General features: G+C 40.2%; 1 protein-coding gene across 3 annotated transcripts in view; it reads left to right on the top strand.

The window, feature by feature from the left end:
* Positions 1-10170: 10170 nt before the first annotated feature.
* Positions 10171-27402, top strand: part of PIK3C2G (phosphatidylinositol-4-phosphate 3-kinase catalytic subunit type 2 gamma) — a 210475-nt gene continuing 193243 nt past the window's right edge. For 2 of the 3 annotated variants that reach the window (XM_061363896.1, XM_061363895.1), the window contains exons 1-4: positions 10174-11006; positions 18180-18262; positions 22250-22407; positions 25623-25734. In XM_061363896.1, coding sequence (XP_061219880.1) covers positions 10347-11006; positions 18180-18262; positions 22250-22407; positions 25623-25734 — 1013 coding nt within the window. In that variant the 5' untranslated portion in view covers positions 10174-10346. Of the gene's footprint in view, positions 11007-18179; positions 18263-22249; positions 22408-25622; positions 25735-27402 lie in introns of all 3 variants that reach the window. The other variant, XM_061363897.1, reaches the window with a different exon arrangement.

Below are 27402 nucleotides of genomic sequence, written 5' to 3'. Positions count from 1 at the left end.
GACTCTAGGCCTCAAAGGAAGGGCATGTTACTGCGGTTCAATGTGATATCTTATTTTAGACCATATCCTGGATGCCTGCAATACAGACTTCTGAGACGACACGTCAGCACCTGAATGTCAGATGTATTTAAATTTTCTTGGTTTTCTTTTTTTATGCTCTCAACCTGTAGGGTCAGGTTGCTCTATCTTACTTTCTGAAACCCCTGTCCCCTCCTCCTCCAAAAAAAAAAACCCAACCAGCCCTTAATTAAAAGTGAAATGACAGTGAGATTTGTATTCATTTGCTTTTAGGCATACCTGAGGCTCATGTTTGACCTGAATGCTGCAGGTCTGCAGTCAGGTGTCCAGGCTTGGAGCTTTCATTAGGACAGTTCCCACACTAATGCTGCTAGAGCTGGAAGGAGCAGTCTGGTGTTCCTGTGCTTGGGATCAGATGAATCTGGTAAATCCAGCACTTCCTTGGGAAAGAAGGGAGATGATTGTGCTGCTTGTGATGTATCTCTTTGTCACCACCATCAGTCTGAAACTTCTAAGGTGAGGTTTCTTATTTTGCATGAACTTCAAAGGAGAGCAAAGTAGGCTAGGCATAGGCTGGTAGGGAAGGGTGACAACACATCACTGCTGAATGTAGGGAATGTACCTAACCCCAGAGCTTCTTGGTTTGTTTGTTTGGGGTTTTTTCACTTTCCCAGCAACTGTGGTAAAAAGTGTGTCTCTCCCTGTGTGCATTCATGTCATCAGTTCATGGTGGTTTTGGCCATCTTGTAGGCCATGGTGATGGATGGCACTACATGGGGGCTTTTTATAGGAATTATCCTCTAACCCCCACCTAAAAGTACCAGGAAATTACTGCCTATGTAGAGACTATCGAACATCTTGAATGAGGGGTTTCCATGGGTTGGTGAGTGGGTGAAGATAAGCAGAGGACTCTCTTGCTTCTCTCTCTTCTTTTCCTAACCCAGTGCTTGCCAGATGATTTGAACTCATTGTGAGCTGGGAACCTGTCCCTGGAAGGTGGCAGCTACTTGTAGAGGTTTATTGTGCATGGATACAAACTCCTTCTCCTTCATCTTACCCTGAAGTATCCCTACTTCAGTACAGTTTTCTCTTGCCCTCCCCGCCTCATCCTTGCAGTTCCTCCCCAGTTGTATATGCGCAGCGGTTCATCTGTGATGTGAAGCCATGTGCTGCTGACTCCCTTCTTGGGATCAATTTATTACTGCATGTGATAGGAAGACAGAGCAAAGTAGAAAGGCCAGAGGATCAGAAACAATAAGGGTTGTCTGAGCTTCCCAAAATAATGTAAGGCAAAACAGAAATCAAAATCGTAGCTATTGCAATGGGATTAATAGAGTGTACTTTTATTACTGCAGAAGTGCTGCAGTGTAAGTATTCGGCCCAGCCCCCAGTGGATGCATCTCAGCCATTTAATCTGCAGGTCCAGTGAATAGGGTCTTCCCTGTTGGTACCCTGGTTCATAAATACAAAACCATCATTCGCAAAACTAGCAGGTTATTACAGGACCTGAAGAAGCAGAGACCAGTTGCTATTGCAAGAAGAATCTGTGTTGGTACCGTTGATGGGGAAGGTACTTTGGAGTGATAGATGAAGCTGGATTCTCAGTGCTGCAAGTATCTCTTTGCCAGCCATTCATTCCTGGTCAAGTCTGGTTGTGGTGGAGGACTGCTGTGAACTTAATTTCCATGTAGCAGTTTGCAGGAATATGTTTTATTTCAGGTAAGCAGTCACTTTTAATTATTTATGTGAAAACTCAAGTTGGCTTTCATGCTGCAGGTAAAGTTTTAAAGAAAACAGTATTGAATGCTTTCCTGGCATGTATATGCAACCTAAGTATGCAGCAAAATTAGCTATGTAAGCAGATGCTTTATATCCTGGATTGCGCATAAGGAATACTGTACTCTTGGTTTAAAAAACATGTATACATAGAATCATAGAATAGTTAGGGTTGGAAAGACCTTAAGATCATCTAGTTCCAACCCCCCTGCCATGGGCAGGGATACCTCGCACTAAACCATCTCACCCAAAGCTTTGTCCAGCCTGGCCTTGAACACTGCCAGGGACAGAGCACTCACAACCTCCTTGGGCAACCCATTCCAGTGCCTCACCACCCTAACAGGAAAGAATTTCCTCCTTATATCCAGTCTAAGCTTCCCCTGTTTAAGTTTGAGCCCGTTACCCCTTGTCCTGTCACTACAGTGCCTAATGAAGAGTCCCTCTCCAGCATCCCTGTAGGCCCCCTTCAGATACTGGAAGGCTGTCATGAGGTCTCCACGCAGCCTTCTCTTCTCCAGGCTGAACAGCCCCAACTTTCTCAGCCTATATTTTTTTCATTAAACACTTATTTTTTTCTTTTTTTTTTTTTTTAATAAACAAGTGTTTTAGTTGTACTGTGAGCAATTATGAGACTAAAATTTAAGTCTGAAGAAAGATGTAAGAACCTACCCATGTGCAGGAAGTCAGGAAAAATTCAGACATTGCATTATTTGGGATCTAGCACTGTAATATGTACACTTGAAAATGTAAGCAGAACATTCTTGTGGAAGGGCAAATGGAGACAAGATTAATTCTGTGTAAGCAAGCTACTATTTTGGTTTTAGATGCCTGCATTTTTATGCTTAAGCAGTTATTAATTTGTTTTCTTTGATAAAGACAGTAGAGCTGATTCAGATGTTGTACTATGTTTACAGTGCATACTAGGTTATAGTATCATATGTATTGGTTTAGAGTATAAACCTGGTATAAAGTTTTATAATTTCACTGAAGGTACCTGTGGCATCAATAGGAGGAAAGAAAGGACTCAGTTCTACTAGTGCATGTGAATACTAAACAGCCACTGAGCTGACATGTTATATGAGCTAAAGGTCCGCTCACAGCAGAACCCTACAAGGAGTACAATGGGTCTTTATTACTATTTCTACTGCCTTATTATATAGGTCACTTAGGAGTTGAATTTAAAGTCATATTTAAGTTGGGTTCTCTTCAAGGCAGTCAGAGTATTGACAGCTCAGCTCCTTGAGGCAGCATGGCCAGGCTAATATAGTGAAGTCACCCTGGCTCTGGCACCCCAGCTGAGTTCTGCTGGAGTGGTTGAGCTCTGTGCTTTGGGGTGTTCTCTGCTCTGTTTTCACTCTAGTAATCCTGTAGAGCCCCATGCACTATGAGCTGCAGTGGAAGGAGGGTCTTAGGAATGGTGGTTACCATGACTAAGTTTTCCACTGGAAAAAGCCTGCTGTAGTTGGCTAGGCAGTTTGTCTTAACAGTGTGCTAGTATCACAAGGCTGTGTTTTTATATTTGTACAGTCTATGATATGAACAATTTCTGGAAAGTCAACAAACCCTATTGAATACACTGGAATGACAAAGCTGAATTTCACAGAAAGCCATTGAGCGGGCACGCTGGACTGGGGAGACAAAACGAGTAGCATAAGAAAACAGTGGAGAAAATCACAAAAGGTAAGACAAATGGAATAAACCAGTGCAAATTGAAACGTACAAAGCCTTGTGAACAAAAGTTTTGCCTTGAAGTACTATTCAGCTTTGTGATGTTTGACTCAGCTGCAACTTCTGGCTTGACTTCTTTTCTGAGGTGTTTAAGCTCTTTTCTTGGGTCACTTAGTGTTTATTAAGCATTTATATGTATGTATACACATATTAGGCTTTTATAGAGAGCTCCTTATAAACAATTATAAACATATATATGCATGTATGCACATACATGTATGTTTAGGTACATATATTTATATGTAAGCCTACATATATCAGAGTGTATATGTATATATACAAATAAAAATCTGCCTGCTTGTCTTACTTAATTCTATATTTTAAGGTAGTTGCGATAGTTGCTTCACTTCAACACTTAATTTTTTCAGCAATTTGATTGTTTTTAAGCTGGATTGTTTCTTCCAGAAACAACTGCTAAAGTGTGCTGTTCCCTTCAGAGGATCAAAGTACAAAAGATGTTCAAATAAAAGGAGAGATTAAAATCCATAGTCTGCATTTAGTCATGGTTAGCTTTGCAGTCGGTGCATGCAGGCTGTGGAGGTTGCTTTTTCACAATAGCATATTTCAAACCTCAGGAGAGTGTTAGTAAGTTAGTAATGTATATTATATGTAGGTGTAAGTAGAGCCTGTGAAAATGTTTTCGGAGTAAACCAAAATGTTTCCTTTTTTTTTCCTTAGAAAAGTGAAACTTCTCTTCTCCCCCCCCCCCCCCCCGTCCTTTCCCTGACTTGTTCTGTGTGAGTAAATAGTGGGTTAGGACTGATTTTAAGGTTGAAAAGTACTTCTTGCCCTGTAGAACAAATGTCATCTTTACTGATGAATCATTTGACAATGACTCAACTACTGTATTGTGTTTGTTGCAACTTCTAGTTTCTTTGCCCAGCAGCATCTAATCTGCTGAGTTTTACTGAACTGGTAAGAGGACACAGTCCCTGCTTGATGAAGCTTCTAAGTGAGAAAGAAATAAGGAGCTGCAATACAGAAAAAAAACCACAAAACGACAAAATAACCAATGTGCCCAAAACAAAACAACAACAGAAACCACACAAAGGTACCACCAACCGAAAACACCCTGAACAGAAAAAAAACAAACCACAACAGATCTTAACTTTTTTAATTATTTTTTTAACCAGAATTCTTGTTTGTCTGATTCTTCAGTGCAGCAAAATCTCAACATTTGTCTTTACCAGCACATGTAAAACACCGTGTTGTACCTATGTAATTTTACTGATACCTTGTTGTTGCAATACTTTGCAGCAGTGATGTAAGAGAGGTAGTATCATACAGTTTTCAAGCAGGATCTCAACAATCATCAGTCATTCCCATCAGAGTGACTTTGACAGCGGTATTTGTCAGTGATGATGGTAGATACGATGACATTCCCTGCAGCCGGACATAAAGTTTATTAATTTCCGATGTGCTAGTCCTTTCCTGACAGTTCTGGGGAAATGACAGTAGGTGTCACTGGAGGAATAGTATCACAGCCGCCTGGATCTGTTACGAAATGGAGCAGTTTCCTCCCTGGCTCTCCGTGTAGCTAGTTTTCTGTCCCCACGGATTGCTGAAACACTTCGTTGCATTTCCTTTGCAAGCCTGTTATTACTGGAAGCCTTAAGGCTTCAAGTGCAAGGGCGTGATTTGGGAAAGATCCTAACAGTGAATGGAGCAACACTGAGAGCAAAAACCTGCTTAAGATGCTGTGTTTTATCTTGGGGGGTGTTAGAGTGACTATTTTGATAGCTCTTTACATGCAGCTTTATATCTGACCTTGTACAAGGTAGGTCTGATAAAAAGCTGGATGTAAAGAGCTAGCAAAATAGCAACCCATGGGGACAGAATTGTCAGTCCTGGCTTGTACGAGCACACTCACATATGGTTAAATTGAATATATAATTCTTCTTTAATCTGAGTAAGATGTAGGCTGCTGACAGTTGGTGGAGCAGCGAGAGTGTCTAACTGAAGGAAAGGAGGTATCTCAGTATCCAGTTTCCTTTGTCTCTAGAGATTTTGTCCCACATGCCAGCAAAAGAGGAGGAGACAATTCTTGGTAGTTCTAGGAGGAATTAGAGTAGAAAGTGACTCAGCAGTTCCCTACGTACTACTTTGGCGGAAACAGAAAAATAGTGGACATCTTAAAAGCCTAACAAAATTCTGAAAATGTTCAGTTTCCCAAAAAAAACCTTCATAACCATGTCTTAGCACAGTTCATATTAGGAATATAGCCTTGTTTGTTTGCTTGGGAATACAAGCTCTTCCCACTCATATTTCCTCTATTTTCTTGATCCTCCTCCTTTTGCTGTGTCCAGTCTCTGTGAGATGAAACAATATCACACTGCCATAAACTCTGAAATGACAGCTCCTAAAACTGGTGTGTTCCTTCTCTCAGGATTGCCCCACAATAATCACTGGTAACAACTACAGTTCAGCACAAATGCCACCAAAGAGTTTGTGGAGCAAGTTGACATTTTGAGGGTTAGAGAATAGATGGGAAAAAATGCATCACCCTTCACCAACTGAAATAAGTTTTGTCCTTGGCTAACTGCTTTTAAATCACAATGACATCACTGACAGCTTTTTGTTGTACTTTGAAGGGCAGAGTTTTCCCTGTAATGCTTTATCAGCTTATTGCTTCATTTAGTTTATCAGATATAAGGTATCTCAGATTAATTATTAACTTGAAATGCTTTATCCTAATCTGTTCACTTTTACTGCATGGCTTTTTATATATGAAATATTGTTTTGTTGATACTGACTCCTTCACTATTTTTGAGGATGTTTTTTTCTTCTCTGTAACAACCTTGAAGTAGACCAGGATTGGGATTTTGTGTAAATTCTGAATAGCTCAGTGGAGCAATTTATACCTTTTTAAGGAATGGTATGAAATGTGAAAGCAGATGGTCCCTGAGGGAATCCTCTCTGCCTTGTGCCTGGAGCAGACTTTGCTGCTCCCTTTTATGGAAGGTCTTGGGATCCTTAAAGTCTGGGAAGATGTTTGTGAACAGTGCTGTATTTACTCCAGCTCTCCAGCAGGCCTTTTGCAGAGGGGCAAGGCTTCATCAGCCATTGAGAAATGCCCCAGCATAGAGAGGTTCTTCTTCCATTAGATTGTCCTGGCTCTGTGTACTGAGGGGCCAAAGCCAGAGGGCCTCTGCTCTGCAGGATTTGTACCATCCCCTTCTCTGGTGAGCAGACCTAGGAGTTCTTTTCAGAGCATGCACCACCAGTGCAGACAGATGGAAGCTGCATGAAGATGGAGTAAAATTTCTGAATCCTGTTCTGGTGCACAAGTCTTGAAGAGGCAAGTCTTTCCTTTAGACAAGTTGTCTTGTTATTTTAAGCATGTTTGATACTTGTACTGAAAATGTGAGATCATCTACCACCATTTAGGGGAAAGAAAAAAAAAGAAAGGTTGAGTTCCCGAATTGAGAAAGAGAACAGATAAGTGTTACCTTTTAATTTACTGCTGTTTGAAATTTCCCTCAAGGAAGACATGGGAAAGAATCATTGCCACAGTAAACCGGTTAGACAGGAAGGAAAGCTTCTGATGAAAAAGTTACACCTCCTTGATACTGAAAGCACATAGGTCATCGGAATGTGTCTATGAGCAGGAAGACGTAGGAGACTGTATTCTTCTAACAAATTATGTGTTTCAGGTAAGAGGTTGCAACAAATATTCTTACTGCTTAGCAAGTTGCTCAGTGTCATCTCCTGGGTTCTGGTGAAAAAGGGAAACCCAAGCCCATGGCATTTCAATCTTTTATACTAGAATGTATGTGCAAGGAAAGAACTCAGTAGCTACAATGTTGTGAGCATTGTGTCGTGCTGTCAAATCTCTTGATTTTTAGTAAATATTTTACATAATTTGTTGGGATTCTCTCTTAAAACCCCTGACCCGAGAACCGCATGATTATGTGAAAACACAGCAGTCATTTAAAAGGAAAAGGAGAGCTTCTTATCTGTAGAAGAAAAAAGCCAGACCCTCCAATATATGAATTCAGATACCACAAGACAGAATGAACCTGGAAGCTTAACTTTTTTTTTCTTTTTTTCTTTTAATGCATTATATTTTCATTAGTGATTTTTGAAAATTCAGTGGCATCGATGCACTTTGTACAATTCAAATGGAATAATAGTGGCTGCCAAAGAGCCAAATCCTTTCCCTAACTTCCCTGAACTGTGCTGTTTTGAAAAGGATCAGGCGTTGGCCCAAATATGGGGCCTAGTCTTACTAACCAAACTACCAGGTAAGACTTAAACCACAGAGATTTACAGCACGGCACGCTGAGTTTCCAGTGTAAATGGTTAGTTTTAAACGCAAGCCTGTGTTAACCAGAGACAGCACTACAATGTGGTACAAAGGTCTGCTACCTGCAAGGCCCCCTCTCTGCCTTGATCCACGCTGAGAGAAGAATTCCGCTGCATCATGCAGACTTCTTGTTACGCATGTGGAATTCCTAGGCCACTAAGGAGAACAGGGGAGCCGAATGTACTGACTCGCTTTTGGCATAATAGCTAAACTCCATGCTTTTAAAAAAACACTAGGAAAGCAATGCTTTTGCAGAGAACTATGGAAAGTGCAGGAGATAAGCATTCATATACCAATGAATGGAGGTAGGGTCTGTGTGTGCGTGAATATTTGTCTGTTGGAGAAATATGAGATGCTATACACATAGAAGTCTTAATGGTGAATAAGCAAGGTTAGCTGTTAGACATTAATGTATCATCATAAACAGAATTTGTTGGAAATGCAAAGAAAATATTTTAGAAGTAACTGAAAGGGTGTAAAAGCTTTATTTTCTTTGCCTGATCTTCCAGGTAGCCAGACTTCCTTAAGGAAGATGAGGCTGTATGGAAATATCATTCTTTTATCTCTGATTTTTCCTGAAACATTCATATTTTCAAGATGGGTGGAGGGAATAAGAGACGTTATCTTTCTTGATTTAATGGATATATCCTTTTCATTCAGGTTGGTTAGGTTTCTTGTTTGTTTTTTATTTAATTGCTTAAGAAATGAGAAACAGAAGAAGTTGTAAACAAGGATAATTTCATAAAATAAAAAACGTCTTATTGCTATGCTTATTTATTTTTTTTCCTCCAGAAAAGGGTGTCAACTTAATCAGGATGATTAAGGTGATAGGAGTAACTCTGAGAGAAAGGTCCTGAGACTTTGAGAGTCATGCTTAGCTCACCATTCAAAATGGTGTGCATCATTTTGGTTATCTGGTTATCTGGCTTAGTGTTATTTCATAAATGTGTTGGGGTTTTTTTTTTGTTTGTTTGTTTGTTTGTTTTTGTGGGGTTTTTTTGTTTGTTGTTTTTTTTCTTAACCCAGAATGGTTAAAGGAAACCTAAGCACGCAACACGTGGAATTGCTAAATTGAGCCCTCAAAAAGTAGTTCAGCCTCTTAGAGATTTCATTTAATTTTATTTAACTTTTCATTTCTCTTCTCATTCCTCACTGTGGGTGACAGAAGCCTATGTCACCTAGAGTTTGACTTCAAATGAACCAAAAATAAAGTTATGATGAATACCTTCTGTTGTAATATAGATTTTCATTGCAAGGAGCTATTACCTAAAATAATACGATATAGATCTTGGGGACATATTGGAAAAGCTGGTTTTGGAGCTTAGCTTTAGCAATTTCTAAGCGCACATTTATCTCGATAGCTGGTTTGTTTGGGCTTTTTTTTTTTCCTGCTAGGGAATAATTATTTTCTTTATTGCAGCATTAAGTGAGATGTTTCTTTTTTTCTTTTGTTTTTTTCTCTTATTTTTTTTGTGGAATAAAGTACCTAACACAACTGTGTACTTTTTGTAGTACATTTTGTGTTTCAGGCCACGTTTGTATCAGTAAATGAAACAGGCCAAGGCCTTGAGGGCAAGTGGCCTAGAATAGATTTTGGTTTTAGAACTAAACTCTCTTCCTAAAAAAGACAGCCTCATGCCTACTGACAGAAGTCTCCAGTGCATGCTGCCCATCTGAACGATAGGACTACTTGGCACATGCCAAAATCATATCAAGAAGTTTGCTAGTAACAGCATGAGTGATGACGAGTTTCTGCAGAAGCTCATGCATGTCCTTGCCTGTTAATTTACTAAAAAAGATACAGGCATTGAAAATATAACTGTTTTGAAAAACAAAATGAAAAGAAGTCTGTAGTTCATTTATTTATATTTGGGTTTCTTTACATATGCTAATTCCAAGCATTTGGGATGTAGTGTTTCGAATATTAGTTGGAGAGCCATGTCTTAAATATTCTTTGATTTAAATGATTACATTAGGATAAAAAGTGGTAGAATATGAAGACATCAAAGGCACAAAAGAAGAGGAAGATGTAAATTAAACTGCCACTAAAGTGATAATGCAAAGCTTTCCTACCAGCTTGTTTTAGATGCCTGCATTGTGTGCTATACAAACATAAAATAATTGATAATACTGAGGTTTGCTACAATAGTTGTTATAATTAATATATTTAGATCAGTTGTTTCAGATATTCTGTTGCTGCTGTTTAGGGGTCCATAATAAAAAGTTTTTATTATTATTTGATGATGATAATAATAAATATGTACTTGAATGAGGATCAGGCAAAAGACTTTTCAAGCTCTAGATTAAAAAAGCATTTTCACCATGTGGAGAAAGTCCTAAAGCAAGAAAAGACCAAAGAAATGTATTGCTTTCATTATACTAGATATTTTAGAGTTTAACTTTTATTCTGTGCTTCGTTTTAGTGGGTTTGTAGCTCCTGTTCGGAACATTACTGTTAACCTTGGAACTATTGTAAGATCTCCCTGAGGAGTAATAAGACTGAAGAGAAGAATCAGGCATGGCATACTTTGAGAGGCTGCCTTTCTCATACAAGGAATTTGATGAAGGACATCCTGGGAACCAAGCATCTTACCCGGTATACCATTCTGGTTCTGCTGGAGAGGTCAGCCTAGGATTCGATCGAATATTTGATGAAGTCAGCAATGAATATTTTTTTTATGGTTCATCACATTCACATCATCAGGAAGAAATTTTTTTCCCATCAGATGTCTTTGGTCTGAATGTGCCTGACCAGCAGTTTTGTGGTCAGCCTCTAGTTCCTTATGGTGAGCTTTACCCTAGAAATCCTGTCTCTCACTGGCAACAAGGCACAGCGTCACCAGCAGTTGGCTTCAGGCCTGATTTACTGTCTGATTACGAAAACTTCTCTCTAGTGGATCACTACCCCTACAGTCAAGAGAGAGAACTCTATGGAGGGAATAATTTAAGACCAGTCACAAATGTGTTTGATTCAAATGTGGGAAGAGGCAACACAAATCTGAATTTTCAGAGAGGCTTTGATAACATAGATGCTCGAAGTCCCATTTTCTTAGACAACTATCCATTTGGACAAGAAGTGAAAGATGAAAGTGGAAATGGAGAAGTTTGTTTAACTGACACTTCCAGAAGATGTGACATAGAGCCTACCTGGCCCAGCAGCTCTGGACATGACAGAGAGGTATTTAAATTTTCTCATATTAACAGTGCCTAAGGTTCTTGATTCTTATTTGTGTCCTTGCACTTTTTTTTATTTGCTCAGGCTGATGCAGCATGGATTAGAAGCCCTTGATGTAAAGACACTATGAAAAATAAAACATTTAGGCCTTGTGTGGAAGCAAAAGCATTTTACACTAAAAGAGAATCTAGATTATGGTCTAGAATGCTCCAATGGGCTCATTCTGTGGCTCATTGAACCATGAAACTGCCACAAAGAGATAAGTACAGGAATGTAGAGTAAGACGTGTTTGAACGAGAGAAGATAACAAATCTTATGGTCTGATATGAAACCTGAGATTCAAAATAACAATGTGTTATCCTGAATCTCTTTTTCTGTTCAGCCAGACTGTTGTCTCTGTGTCTAGTTTGGCTGACATATCCTGATCGTGAGAGAGAAAAATACTGTGTCCTGCCTTCATGTTCTGCATATATAGTTATTTTCTAAAAATAGACGAATTTACTGTAACTGCAGAAGCTGCATCCTATAACACAGACTATCATTAGCTATCTTTGTGAAACAAATGCTCTACCTTTTTTTCTTCCTTCCATCAAGTGTTCTTAGCTCCATTCATGGTTTTGCAGCTTTTAATAATGATGTCTTATGGGACTCACATGACACTCTGATGTTATATCTCTCCTCATTTTCTTTCTTTCACAATCCTGACATAGAGGAGGGAAAAGAAAATTATAAATCCTCCCTTTTCTCTAATCCTTGTTAGCATTCCAAATCATTACAGGAATCCTGAAATAGCCTACAGGATATCTCTGCATCTGCACCATGAATATTAAATGACAGTTTAGGTTCACTTTCTGCTTTTAACTTCCAGTGATCATAGTATCATAAAGTAAAAGGGAAGAGACACTTGATTGACTTGTGTTTATGTCTGTGTATAGGGAGAACTATAGAAATGAACATATGCAGACCCAGAAAGATGGGGAGGCAGGAGGGTAAATATATCTGAGGACAGGAACTCTTAAGACTAGTCCTGGGCACCACATTTTGGAAGTTCAGCGATGAATGCAAAAGAGAAGGGGATGAATAGGTGGTGAGACAAAAGAGTGGTATTGCTTTTTGCTTATGATAGGAAAACTAAAGCATAAGAAAACTAAAGCATCATGATGAACAGCCTTCTCATAGGAAAAGTAGAAAATAGTAGGATACAAAATGAGCAGGAGGAGATTAAATTCTGGAATGGGAAGAAGAGGTGCTGGAGGAAGCAGACACAGAAGAACAGGCACAAATGCTTCTTTGACAGAGGAGTTAATTATAGGGAGGAAAGGGAAGAGATGAGTGACTCAAGGGTGACTACAGTCAAATGGGTGGAAGGATTTGATTAAGTCAGGGAAGTATTTGAGCAGTTTAGGTAGAAGAGGGAGATATGGGAGAGAGGAAAGAATTGATTTGTACCAGAAAAACCAGTGTGGTCACAGGAATTCCTTCAGGGAGAAACAGGCAAGTCAGGATAGAGAGCCAAGACAAGGGGCTAGCAACTGAACCTTGAGATAGTAAGAAATGGAAAATGAGAATGAAAGAAAGTTGAGATAGGGAAGGGTAAAAAAAGCCTGTGAAGTAACTCATTGCTACTGAGCTGGGAGTTCTGGAGAAGAAGGGCTGTGAGACCACTGGGCTAATGCAGAGTAAGACTGTCAGACAGCTGGAAAAGTGGAGCACCACAGAAAAAGAAAGAAAATTAGCAAAGATTGGATTGGTGAGGTCCAGGATGTGTAAATGATGCTTCTGGGTAGCGGGAGGTGAGAACCAAGACTGCAGCCAGAGCGAAATTGAAACGATGCTGCAACATGGAAATTAACGAGATTGGTGATAGGTATGCAAAATGAAATACTCACATAGCTGAAATCATATTGTCATTCTGATCCGTAGTTCTTGGATGAAGTTGTATGACCGTAGGCTTTATTTAATGTGTGATAATCAAAATATGTCCACTGCAATAAAGGTAACATTAATTTTCTCTTGCCTTGTCATCACCAAGTCAGATGTTCCAAAATACTAAGGAAACTGTCTTCATAACATCCCTGTAAAAAGAGATTTATTTTCTCCATATTAGAAAGAAAACTAAAAACCAACCTATAAACTATCAAATATATTTGGCTGCTCCATCTACAATATTTGGAATCCATTTTTTTCAGAATAACTAGCAAAATTCACTTCTTCACCCAAACCCAATCATCAGATCAAACTTCATTATTTCAGTTTGTGTGCTTCAGAAATGAGAAATATGCAATTAGTATTTATATTTGGGAAGGATGGTTCAGGTGACTTGATTAGTAGCATAATGTGAGAAATTTATGGAAGTGAAAAGATAGATTCCAGTCATCCAGGGATCCACTGTCTTAGTTTATCACTGTTGTCATCAGGCCTCTCCATACAGAGCTCCTTTTTGCCATCCTTTAGTAACTATTTGATCGCATTCATCTTCAAGCCATGAATTTGAGGATCCATACTCATCCTCATGGCCAATTAGCCTTCACATGTGTTGGCTCTCTCCTTGCTTAATCACAATCTGTTCCTTGTTTTTTTCAGTTCTTAACAGTAGTTTTGGTCTTTTAATATCTTCAGTCCCATTCAGTATTGTGTCCCAGCCTCACCTTTTCTCACCTGTGGTCTAGTTTTCTCAGCTTTTTATTTATCCACTCTCTCTCTTTCTCCATGCCCTTTTCCAGGGCACTGTGCTTGCTCTGTAATGACAGAGCTGCAGGTGGGAGAGGAACCTTTTTTTGTTGCTGAAAGCAGCAGGTTTCCAGCCTTCCCTCCTGTGGGAGTCTCCACCACTGCTCCTGTAGGGTAGTCTTAAGTTGTCTTTCCTTTGCAGCATAGGGCTTCAGTGGTCCTTAGTTCGGTAAAGCCCTTGTCAATATTGTATTCCTCCTTTTGGCTGTTAACGTCTGCATCTCCTTCACTGCAGCCAGAGCACAGCTCCCACCAGTGAGCCCCCTGACATCCCCAGCCCCAGGGAGAGGCGCCAGGCAAACCATGCAGCCAGAGACTGAATTCCTCCATCTGGCACATAGGGGTACAATAGCATCCCAAATGCAAACTTTCTAGAGCCTTGTCAATGTATCTTTTTGTAAAACTATCTGCTCTGTGTAAATGTGATCAGGAATGGGATTTTTTATTATTGGGGTTTTTTTTTGTGTGTAGTGGGGCTTTTCATGACATCATACTCTGGGGAGGCTGTTACTGTAACCAAATCATTTACAATTTCTAAATAGTGAACCTTATTACCGTCTGCTGAGGTGAATTGTAAAGCAGGTGTCTAACCAAGGTGGAATGAAATGAGCCAGTGGAGGTGCTATGTTTTCAATGACTCCTTGTCCTGGTTTTAGCAGCAGCAGTCATTTTTTCTCTTTCTTGGTAGCTGGTGCAGTGCTGTGTTTTGACTTTCAGCTGGGAACAGAGCTGAAAAACAATGATGTTTTGGTTTGGCCAAGGACTTTGTGAGCCTCATGCTCTGCCAGGGAGGAGGGGAAGCCGGGAGGAAGCAGGGACAGGACACCTGACCCAAACTGACCAAAGAGGTATTCCATACCACAGCACGTCATGCCCAGGATGTAACTGGGGGGGACCCGGAAGGGGCTAGAGTGGACTGCAGGGTTGGAGGAGGTATGGGTCGGTGCTTGGTCGCGCTGGGGGGGGTCAGCTGGTGATGAGGTGTTGTATTCTCTTCCCTTGTTATTTCCTTTATCATTACTATTATTGGTGGTAGCAGTAGTGATTTGTGTTATACCTTAGTTACTAAACTGTTCTTATCTCAACCCGTGGGAGTTGCATTCTTTTTGATTCTCCTCTCCGTCCCCCCAGGAGTAGGGGGAGGGCAAGAAGGGGGGGGAGTGGGTAACAAGCTGTCTGGCTGGGGTTAAACCACGACAGTTCTTTTGGTGCCCAACGTGGGGCACGAAGGGGTTGAGATAATGACAGAGCTGACCGGATTAATAGTCACTCGTCACAATGCTGACTTATTGGCTCTCAGAGTTGTTCCTCTTGATCTCACAGCTTCAGAGTGTTGTAACTTACTTAGAGCTGGTATTTGCTGTGTTAGTGTTGTCAAGTGTGGGGCTTGGGCTAAGGTTCCTGTCTCACTGTACTTTATGTCAATGGCTTGTAATACGGGCGGGCTCCAGCCGCCGGACAGGACGGACATGGCCGTGGACTGGTCCCTGGCCGTCCGGCTGCTCCTCACCGTCCTGGCCCTGGCCCTCGCCTCCGTCTGCGTGAGGCTCTGGGAAGCCGAGGGGGAGCGGCCCCGGGAGAGCGGCCCCGGGCACCAAACGGCGGCGGGAGCGGGGCCGGAGGCCGGCAGGGAGCGGCTGCCGGTGGAGGAGGTCGGGGCGCTCGAGGAGCGGAAGGAGGCGGAGGAGCCGAGCCCCGCAGAGGAGCCGAGCCCCGCGGCCGAGCTCAGCCCCGCAGAGGAGCCGAGAGCATTCCCCGGAAGCCGCCTGCCGAGCCCCAGGAGGACGCAGGAGACCCCGCAGCATTTCCCAGCAAGGCAGAGGAGGAAGATCTGGACTCAGGGAAAGAGAAGCTGGTGGTGGGAGAGCCGGCAAGCACAGCAGCTACACCAGCCCCAGTGACAAGTACAGCAGCATCGTTTGAGAGTTCTGAAGGTTTTGGATGGCCTTTGGGTACCCTTGGGACCTGCCTGCTGATTGTGATGGGGATCAGCATGCTGGCACACACACAGAGTGTGTTTTACCCACCACCATTTTGTCTGATCTCAGAAGTTAAGCAGAGTCAGGTCTGGGTCTTGTCTGGGGTTAGACAACGATATGGGAGGACCAAGAGGTTTCCCCCAAGGCTGGACAGCCATGAGTGGCAGGGTGTGTGGGACAGTAAGGGCAAGTATCTAGTCCACTGGGCCCCTCTGGTGCTTTGGAAACATTGGAGATGGAAGGACAGTGAATTATTTTGAGCCTGGTGGGCCCATGACCCTTAAGGCCATCAGAGCAGAGATGCAACATCGAGATGGACTCATGATCGAGGGGTGGACCTAACAATGGACACTAGTGCCCAGGTTATTCACAAGTGTGAACACTGCACACAGTCTCTTCTGTTACAAGAGATGGAGCCTGGCATCATGGACCAGATGGACTCAGCAGCTTTATAGGGACTGGCCCATGCACTGATGAGAGTGCACTTAGATAAGAGTGATGGTATATTGAAAATGTGGGATCTGAGCATGACGTGAATGGTATGGAATAAGGGGTGGATAATGTCCTGGTTTTAGCAGTAGCAGTCATTTTTTCTCTTTCTTGGTAGCTGGTGCAGTGCTGTGTTTTGACTTTCAGCTGGGAACAGAGCTGAAAAACAATGATGTTTTGGTTTGGCCGAGGACTCTGTGGGCCTCATGCGCTGCCAGGGAGGAGGGGAGCCGGGAGGAAGCAGAGACAGGACACCTGACCCAAACTGACCAAAGAGGTATTCCATACCACAGCACGTCATGCCCAGGAGGTAACTGGGGGGGACCCAGAATGGGCTAGAGTGGACTGCAGGGTTGGAGGAGGTATGGGTCGGTGCTTGGTCGGGCTGGCGGGGGGCGAATTATCGGTCGGCTGGTGATGAGGTGGTGTATTCTCTTCCCTTGTTATTTCCTTTATCATTACTATTATTGGTGGTAGCAGTAGTGATTTGTGTTATACCTTAGTTACTAAACTGTTCTTAACCCATGGGAGTTGCATTTCTTTTTGATTCTCCTCTCCGTTCCCCCAGGAGTAGGGGGAGGGCAAGAAGGAGGGGGGGAGTGGGTAACAAGCTGTCTGTCTGGGTTTAAACCACGACACTCCTGAAAGAGCTTTTTCAGCTGTCCTTAGAATCAGGGATGAGGGACCACTGATTTGTATTGCTAAACTTAACTCTCTTATTTCAGCCCTCAGGCTTATTCGTTGTTTTTCCTACCAGACATTTCAATTTTTCCTTCCACTGATGATGCCCCCTTATTATCTTTACATTTCATAAGCATTCTCCTAATGCTTCTGCTGTTGTGGTTAATGAAAGTACTACATATGATGAAACCCCAGACTGATGGTATCTATAAAAGGTTTGTAGTTTTAGAGGTTTCTGTTCTGGCATTGCTATCTCCCCACTAGCCAGCTCCCAACAGATCTTTCATCTTTTATAGTCATCCTATCTTTTAAACCGTAACTCAGATTACTCAGCCTACGTCTTCTTATGCCTATCATACTTCGTTGTTCAGGGAAAAAAAATGTTGAATTTGGTATATTATTTTTTTTTTATAAATTTACATGCTTGTATATACATTATTATTAAAATGATAAACCTTTCCACAACATCTCAGTTTCCTCTTCAGTGACATGTCATGACATTTTCATTCATTTCTTCAGTGGCATTCATGACATTTTAAATCCGTTCTCTCTCTGAAGGGGTTTAAAAGTTGGTGTCTCAGGGGAACATTGCATATGTCTCTATGTACAAGAATAGAATGGGCTTTATTTCAGATGCAATGGTATTAAGCTCTTTCCTGGATCTAATGTTGTGACTAAAGGATACTATGGCAAACAGTCAAGGGAGTACTTCAACCTAAAATAGTGGCTCAGACCTGTGCTCTCCAAGTTTAGAGAAATTATCTTGAGATTTTTCATGTTGAACATAATACAGTCATTTCCTGTTACCTGTTTTAGGGACTTACCTGGCAGGTTGATGGAATTTGAAGGGATCCTGAGATTCCTTCCAGAGCAGAAAATGTAAAATAAGGATTAAAACTCACTGCACCATAAGCTTCATTTTGTCCCCTCTCCCTTTTGTAAACTAGGCATACATCTTCTGCATTTCGAGTGCAAATACAGGTGAATTTTGAAAGCTTTATCTGCCATTCCTTGCATTCTGCACCGGGGGGGGTGGGGGGGGGATGATAAAAAATTGGTTAAACCCAGTGTAGTTGATTCTTTGTGACTTTGTGTTTTTTCTCTGAAAGCATTTAGAGTGCAGTCAAAATGGGGCTATTTGTGCTTATTTTGGAGCTCCATCAAGTCAGGGGAGGGATAATAAGGTGTGAAAGTTCTCATGGAGGCAAATGCAGTGTTAGCCTTATACTGCTTCAGCTTCTGTTATGATCTAAATAACTTAGCTCTGTTCCTTCTGGTGTCTTTCTGGTATTTTTAGGCTACAGGTTGGTCTATCCAGCTGGTTGAAGCAAATCAAGGAAGTAATGAAAACACAGTTGCTTTTTGCAACGCAGTGGAGAAGTAAGTAATGAAAAAAACTGTATATTGTGTCTGTCTGAGGTGGAGCTAATTTTCCCCCTAACAGCTCTCTGAGTGCAGTGATTTGTACTGGTGTATTGTACACCTGGAAAGGTGTTGATAACACACTGGTGTCTTGGCTACTGCTGAGCCTTGCAGTAGAGCATCAATGCTTTCTTTCCAACAGTTCCTCTTCATCAGTAGGCTGAGGGTGGGTGAGGTCTTGGGAGGCGACAGGGCCACCACTGCTGACTCAAACTTACCAAAGGTATAATCCAAACTACATGATGTCTGCTCAGCAATAAAAGCTAAGGGGGTGGGGGTAGAGGGTACATAGCTACTACGAAGATTTTCTTCTGGAGCAGTTGCTGCATGTACTGAAGCCCTATTTTGCAGGAAGTGGGCTGGACACAGAATCATAGAATAGTTAGGGTTGGAAAGGACCTTAAGATCATCTAGTTCCAACCTCCCTGCCATAGACAGGAGCACCTCACACTAAACCGTGTCACACAACATCCCCTGCTGATGGGAAGTAGAGAATAAATCTTTTGTTTTCTTTTGCTTCTGTGCATGGTCTTTGCTTTTGGTTTTCTTGGTCTTGTTCCCCTTTTCCCCTCTTCTCCATCCTGTTGAGGAGTAGAATGGGAGTGTCTTGATGGGCACCTGATGTCCAGCCAAGGTCAATCCACCACACCCTGCATTTTGGAACAGAGCCATAATTGTAGTACCTACTTAAATATGAAATGCTCCTAATTTGGGTTTAAAAATTAAAATTCACAAGGTAATGTTAATTCCAAAAAATATTTTCTCCATTACCTGTTTCTTTTATCAGTGATAAGGACACTTAACTCTTCAGTGTAGATGGTTTATAGTGTGTGAATCTTAACTTCAATTTCCTGCCGCTGTCTTGGACAATATTAGTGCCTGTATAGCTCAGAGCAGGAAAAAATCGTTGGAGGGACTGACTGGCAGGGAACAGAATTACTACATGCTGTCATGATGACAAATCAGACTTAACAAGGGGCAGAAAGTCCTTTAATTATTGTTTACCATTACAGGTAATAGCATAGCTTAATGGAATAGAACTTTTTTTGCTTAATCTTCTTTGGAAAAAGCAATTGTGTTGAAATCCAAGAACACTTAAACATGCAGGGTTTTAGACCATCTGTGCAGATTCCTTTTCCTTGGTGAGGTATTCACTGGTCACACTATGAAGTTGTTAGCACGAATGCATACTTTTTACCCCAGCAAAGTGGAAAATGGAATGCTGGGTTGTTTGGGGTTTTTTTGATTTTTTTTTCTTACTTTCTTTATGTATTTCTTAATGGAACTGAAAGAAAAATCAAGTTAGATGTTACCCTGAAATTAACGGTGAATCTATTATATATTCATATGGGGTGGATGGATGGTCAGCTTCAAAACATACTTATTCACATACATCTCAGTTTTCTTTATTTCCCCACAGTTCATCAGACTGAACTCTAACCCAATTCTACTAACATCAGATGCATGAAGGTGCATTCCACATAATGGCATATTCACTTCCTTTTAATGTTCTAATATGATACATTTAACTTTTCACTCTGATTATAGCAAAAAAATTAATAGAATTAAGTCATTCCTGTTTTGAAGTAATGTTCTTAAACAGAAAATAAGAGCAACTTCTGCTTTTCTTATATCTTATAAATGTGAAAACATTCCTAGGGCAAAATGTCACAAGCAAGCAAAAGACAGCAAAAGTCATAAATTTGTAAATAATGTATTCAGTCTTGCCAAATGATCATCCTTTGAGTCATAAAGAATCTCAATAACTGGCTGTTGTATATTGGAGGCAAGATGTATAATTCGAACTGTCTTCCAGACATGTACCTCCAGCATTTGGCTCAGATAGAAACCTATCAAGTGTTTCTGTAGGTAATATCAATACAGGTAGGAATCGATAATTGAAACATTTCATTGCACAGAACTGTACAGCAGTTATCCAAATGACTTTATCAGGTTACTTCTGCAACTATGGACATAGCCTATAGTGAATGTTCATCCGTGGGTAGCTTTCTAAAGTGAGTTTGATAACAGAAGATGCCAGTTTGGTAGCCTTAGGGTTCAATGCTGCAATATGCAGTTTCCTCCACCTCCTACTGACTCCAGGGATGTGCTCTGCACCGCAGAGAAATTATGAAATGCTGTGGAATAACAAATCTCTCTAAATGTTAGTACTTTCCTCGTACACTGAGTTGTTGCAGCACAGAAAGGAAGTAGCAGAAGATTTTATTCATGAAATAATTGTGTAGTACTTCAGTTATGCCCTGAAAGACCTAACCTTTCAGAATTTTGTGATGGACATGTTTCACTCACCTGCTCAGGCCAGGTGCCCTTTAATCACTTAAAAACAACAGATGGCCAAAATGAGCAACACTTTCTGAAACTGAATGCGTCTTTATTTGAAATGCATAAAAACCAAATTTCTTTATGCACATTATTCTAAAATATAGTGTGTGGGCAGGGAAGGAGATGAGGTTTGCTTAGTTTTGGAATGATAGTCAGAGTTCAGGAGGTGATTTGTGCCCTATGTGTGTATGTAGCCCATTAATTTGATGCTGGAGAAAGAGTAGTGAAGTTTCCAGTCTTATTCAGTCCTTGGCCTTCTTACAGAAACAGGTTACAAGAGTGAATTTTGTGATAAGGGAAAGTTTTATGTGTATCTTGCTTGCAAAGAAAATAGACTGACAATGGCTACATAGGTCACCAAAGCAGCCTCTGTAATATAATGATTTTTTACTGTAAGTATAAATCTATCTCATACTGAAGGTATTGTCAAGCCTCATTTCCTTCTACCCCACTGAAACACTATGCCCCCTGGCTTTTCATTATAAGACATGGGCTGCTTCATTGGATTATTAATTTTGGAAGGCTAGGCTTTTTTTTCTTTCTCATGCTATAGAAATACATGACATAAAACAGTAGTTCATACCGTTGTTTAAGAGAGTTGGGCAGCAGCCCTGAGGCAGGAGGTAACAGAGTGATGAAGAGCTTTATTCAAGAGAACTATGGCTCAAAATGCACTGTAATCAGAGATGATATAAAGTGCTGCCAACTCAGAAGCTGCAAAATGCTGCTTGAACTAACAAACAAATAATGCAGTATGCTTAGTACGATATATTTGAGTTAGCTGCTAAAACATTCAGGCCAGTTAGTGAAATATAAAGCTTCATCTGGACCAATATGTACCCATACCTGCAGCTGTAAAGTATATTTGCTTAAGAAGCAAGTTTAATCTCAGATGACAGGCATAATACCTGCAACCAATGTTCATTAGAAAATGGTACCCCAGGAGGAATTAGTTTCTGCAGGTCTTTGGTAATTGGAAGAAGGAGGGGCAATATATTTTATAGGTAATGGTATATCAGAGGGACTCAATGACTGTAATAGTTACTGCTCTCTACAGGCATTTACATAAATACCCAGGGTTTTAGTAATGAGGATTTCAGATTGGATTCTAGAGCACTGTGAAAATAGGGACTTCTTAAGATTTTGCATAGAGAGCGTGTGTCTGTATCCATTTTGACCAGCTGTCCTAGTCTCAGCTCTCTGTGCACATGCTCTTGGTTAGTTTTATGTTAAAACTCTTCAAGTACATATTTGAGTTCTCTTATTTCTACTGTGCTCAGTGTACACTGAAGTCTGTGTTTAAACTCCTTTTGGCTTCACTGAGGTCAAGTTCATGAAGATTTTACTGATGGTTTTCCTATGTTAGTAGGATGTAGTTATATGGATGTAAAAGATGTAGTTATATGGATTCTGTCTGATCTGCAGTTATCTCACTAAGTTTGAATTTCTACCATTTCACTCTCGTTTTGCGCAAAATTTTATTCCTAACAGCTCTCTATGTACTGTGTGTTAATGGTATCTTGTAGATTTTTTATTTTGTTCTTAGGAGAGTTCTGAAATGTGCACTTATTTGGACATCAGTTTATCACATGTTCTTTTCAGAATAAGGAATGCCAATCCTGCTTTTGACTTGAAGACAAACACTGGGAAAATCTGGAGCGTTGCAACAAAGTTCCCCAACCATATCCTTGGTGAATCAAAATTCAGAATCAGCATTTGGACAGATTCTTCACCGCATGCTCTGCTTCTTACACCATGTGGTAAGTGATTGAGGTGTTCATACCCTTCCACTATTCAGTTTCATGGAGATGATAAAAAAAATCATTTGTTATCTGGAAATATACTGGGAGAGCAAGCCTTATGTGAGTCTTGAGTACATACTTTGTCAAATATGGTCACATATTTGCTGTAAAATTAAAATCCTGTTAAATATCAAACTTTGTTAATGTATAGATCTCTACTTTCTTTAGTCAGAACTGGGAACAATTCTGGCAGTCTCAAACAGGCCATCATTCAGACTTGGATCCAGAAGGAATTTGAGCTTTTGCCTCATTTAAAGTGTAGGAGTAGTCCCCATGTATTTGCGGAACTTTTTACAGCTTTGACTCTATTTCTGAATCCAAGACTTAGAGTCTATAGTTTCTAAGACTCCTCTGCACCCAAGGTTATATACAGGTCAGGGAAAGTACATGATGGTCAAAATACGAAAGGAGAAATTCCAACTCTGTAAGAAGAAAATAATTAAAAATTGGTGGTGGACTCACCATCACTGGAGGTTTTAATGTCTTACAGGACAAAACCCTGAACAAGCTGGTCTGAATTCAGTGTTGACCCTCCTTTCGGGAGGACACTGGACGTCTGAGGTCTTTCCAACCTAAATTATTCTGTCACTAGTGACTGTGGGAAGGTGCCGATGCTCCTGTGCATTATGTATTATGCTGAATGGGAGAATCTTTGATTCCAGCTCTGGTAATTTTCACTTTTCAAGACAGATATGCAAAAATGAAGTGAATTAAATCCTCTTCCCCCTCTCTTCTTGTGCTGCTTCATTAAGGGATATATTTTATTTATTTATTTATTTATTATTATTAAGGGTCTTTTTTTTCTGCTTATTAATAATTTTTTCACTTGTCAAGAAATTATTTGGCTGTTAGCAGGCTAAGTGTTAGTTTGACAGGTTCAAAGCTGAAAATCTAGAGCTTTACAAAATGTCAGTCAACATATACATATACATCTTTTAAGTATTTTCATAAATATATGTTTATTCATACAAGTTTAGTTGCTTGATTCGGTGCTTACTGGAAACACAGTTACTGGAAAGCCTGGATAATAGTAGGCTGTATCATCTTAAACTAGCAGTTTGTGGATACTATGGAGAAAAGGACCAAAGATCTTGGGACAATTGGTCCACAAGGTAGTATTTCCAGCACTTATGTCAGCTAGGCAAGGGATCTACACTGAAGTTCCCTGTAATGCATATGTTTTACCATATAGGTGTCATTTATACTACAGATCATTCAATTTTCAGTCTGCTTAACTTATTCACAGAAGTGCTTTAGAAGGCACATCTAAAACTGAAGGGCATATAAGAAACACTCCCTATCTAAACTTGTTTACAGACAATCTAAACAATTAGATATAGTTGAAGTGGGGAAGGAAGTCCACTCTTTTGCCCCATATAATACAAAGAATTGTTCAGTGATGCAAAAAATTTTGGCAGAGTAAGGAGAGAAAAATATGTTTATGGAGTGAAAATTAATAATACTAGTTTCAGATTTTGTCCAGTGAGTGACCTGAGAAATGTGCGTGTTACAATTTTAATTCAAGATTCTGTGCCATTTTCTTCTTCGAGTGTGTATAAATTTAGCAAATAGTCACTGTAGTTTACATGTCAAACCTCCTGCAAGGAGTCACTTAAAACGGAGAGCTGTCACACTGCTAGATGTTTAGAACTGGTAAAAAATGTTTAATTGAATTGGCTTTCAGGGCAAAAGAAAAATGGGTTTTCAAAGAAAATTAGATTTTTCTGAAGGAACTTTTGAATCCATTGATGCATTTGCTTTTCCCTGGGGAAGAGCAGACCAAAGCAAAACCCAAGCTAGCTGTGGTAACCAGCTCTGGTTTAATTCAGCTTTGATTTTGTCACAGTCCCCTCCCCTAGAAATGTCAACTGTTCTCTGAAGCTGCTTTCAGGATCACATCCACAAAATTTCCAGACAAAAACAGTTTTTCATTTTTTTGTTTTGTTCTAAAATAATAGCAATTCTGAACCAGATTTGCTGCGGGCAACTGGGTAATTCAGGATGCCATTAAACCTCATGAAATGGGTTGGTTAGGCTCAGTTTAAACTAGTTGTCTAAACCTGGAGCAGTGTAAACACACAAGTCTGTGTTACCTGTTAGTTTCTGGGTATTTGTAGGTAGCTTCCATTTTTATATGAAAAAGTTCACTTAATGCTACTAGTAAGAGCTCTTGCAGCTGGTAATTATGAAGCAATAAAGAATTATCATGAACTGAAGAAATGAAAGGAAAAAATACTCTGGCTTTACTGTTCCCAGCTACAGACAATGAGATTGCCTAAGAACTGTGGAGGAAGTCCAGACTTTATTTTGCAATTTAAAACCATCTCGATACATCACATGAAGTCAGATCTTTTTTCTGCTAGGGAAAGGCATCTCAGACTTGCAGCATCAGTGCTTGTGCAATGTGATCTACATTGTTCTAAAGACCAAACTTAGACATGCTTGCAATTTGACTGCCAGATTATGCAGCTATTCCTTTTTCCATTTTTAACCTGTTTCCATTCTTCTAAAATGGACAGAGTGGAGGTGTATTGATAAGGTTGTAAAATGACTTAAAAGCTCAAGTAGTGCTTAAAATAATTCTCAAAATTCTAAAATATTTTTGAACAGCAGATTGTGCAAACTGACATAACACTTCTTTATATATATAATATGTAATTGAGATATATTTCTGTATAGTTTGGCTATACATAATATTAAACAATACTCATACTATATTGTATAAATAAAATGCACCTGAGCATTTATTTCTTGGTTATGGCTAAAAAGGTGGCACAGTAGAAACAATAACAAGTAAGATTCTAGAGCCTTCTTGTGTCATGAACAGCAACATTCAACTTTTGCATCAGCCCACATGGGAATTGTACCAAGATATTAATCAGAAAAATAAATTAAAAAAAAAATTAAAAAAATGCCATTTTCCTCTTCCTTTTTGCTTAGCAGTATATTAGGTAGCAAGTGTCTCGTTTCTTCTAATTGGGCAAAATTGACGTAGCTTCTGTAACTTGCTGTAAAGTATTTGAAGGAAAAAATCAGGTGTGCCTTGATCTAATTCCTCTTGATGGAGCTAGTCTGCAGCAGTAGTCAGGAATTGTAAATAAATTCTTTGCTCAAGTATCTATCCTGGAATTCTCTAAGAAGCTATTAATTTTTCTTGCTATCTCTATTTACAGCTGGTTGTATCACTCGTGACTTAATTGTAGAGATCCTCCAATGCACTAATCAATACCCAGTCCAGGAGGAGTGCCTTCTAAGTGTTTGTGGGTCTGATGAATTCTTACAAAAGTAAGTATCTTATTAAGAGTTGATATTGAGTATATATTGTGTAATATAAGCTGTGCTTTTAATGCACTCTGCTTACATGCCATGTAAACACAACCATAGGGAGAGTTAGGATTTTCTGTACCAAACAATGCTTAGTTTCTGAAACTCCCAGAATACACAGTACTTGAGTTCTACAGAAAGGATGGTGTGCTCTAGTGCAAGAATTCAAATCCTGGCTCCTTATATAAGGTTCATGCAACCTTGAATAATTCGTTTCACTCTGTTGCCCTTCTCATCTTTCGCATCTATAATAGGAGGATGCTGCAACTTCCAGTATCTCACAGGAGTGTTATAAGCATGAGGGGGTATGCATATCCTCAAAGGGGGAAATCACCAAAGAGAGGAGAAACAGTATTCTACAGCTGCACCGCAGGTGATTTGTCTTCATATCCAGTTGCAACAGCAGTAAAGCAAATGAAGTCAGCGCTTTGGTGCTGACTACAAGTTGACTAAAAACACATTATACATACAAACAGGTTTTTCTGAATGTATGTAGTCAACAAGTAAGGAACTAAATGCTCTGGTTTGCATTAATTCAAGCAAAATCTTGTGGTAAAAGAACTACTGGACTCAGGTAGCTGTTTCTTGCCTCCTGGCAGCTTAAATTCAGCTGTCAGCAAAAGTGAGCAGATTCTGTGTTGAAACAGCTGAAGTGCAGGCTCTTATCAGCTGTGCTGTAGCACGGGTGACTTTCAGCAGAAGGGGAGAAGTTGGCAGTTCTCTGTGTAACATGTTAAGTTGGCACTGCAGGAGTCACAGCTCATCTGTTAGAGACGTAAAAAGCGTTAGATAAAATAGTGTACATCTGTAATGGAAAGGGGAATCTCTAGAAGCAGTTGTATTTGCAGTATAGTGTAAAGGTTACCTGGACTAGCCCAGAGCAAGTCAGCTTGATTAATGAAACTAATGCAGTTGTGAGAAACAAGTGTCACACTGTAAGTTAGCTTTGTTCTATATCCAGCTTGGACACTTGTACTCTTACACAGGCCAAATGTTCAGATGTTTGTGATGAATTATGTTTTGCAACTAAAGATGGGAACTTCAATATTTCTAAGCCTGCTCTTCACTTGTTCAAATCTCCATAAAGCAGGAGCTCGTACAGCAGGGCAGTGTGTGAAGCATTTACAGTGCTAGAACCACTGAGCAGAGAATCATACACAGATCTCTTAATTATATAAAAAGGCCAGTGTTTGTTTTTTTTTTTGTTTGTTTGTTTTTTTTAATTGTTGTTGTTTTCAAGACTTTCTTCTCATTTCAAACTAATTACTGCAGAAAATGGGAATAATGAGTCACTGAATTGACGGTGAGCTCAGTGCATTTCCGCACAGTATACAGTACATTGTAAACAGTTTTATTTTCACTGTTGGGGAGAATGCATCAATAGTGGACTGTTTAAATTCTGGCACTTGCAGAATCTCTGCACGTCTCATTAGCAGTGAAACAAGGTCAATAATGTTCTTCATTTTTTTTGCTTTGCTCCTGCACTGTCATGCAGAGAGCACTCAGCTGCACTTCTGGCCTTACCAGTTTGTAATTCTGTGTTGCGCAGTGCTTCCAGCTTTCTTTCTTCTGTGTCCTCATCAGAGTCCTGTATCAAATTTGAAGCTCCAGACCATAATGATCCCTTGG

This window comes from Neopsephotus bourkii, unplaced genomic scaffold, assembly GCF_033783945.1.
Source record: "Neopsephotus bourkii isolate Nb327-2 ecotype Australia unplaced genomic scaffold, CSIRO-AGI_Nbou_v1 NB_1183, whole genome shotgun sequence".
In the NCBI taxonomy this organism is placed as follows: Eukaryota; Metazoa; Chordata; class Aves; order Psittaciformes; family Psittacidae; genus Neopsephotus; species Neopsephotus bourkii.
Note: the sequence above shows the minus strand (reverse complement) of the source record. Positions and strands in the feature narration are given on the sequence as shown.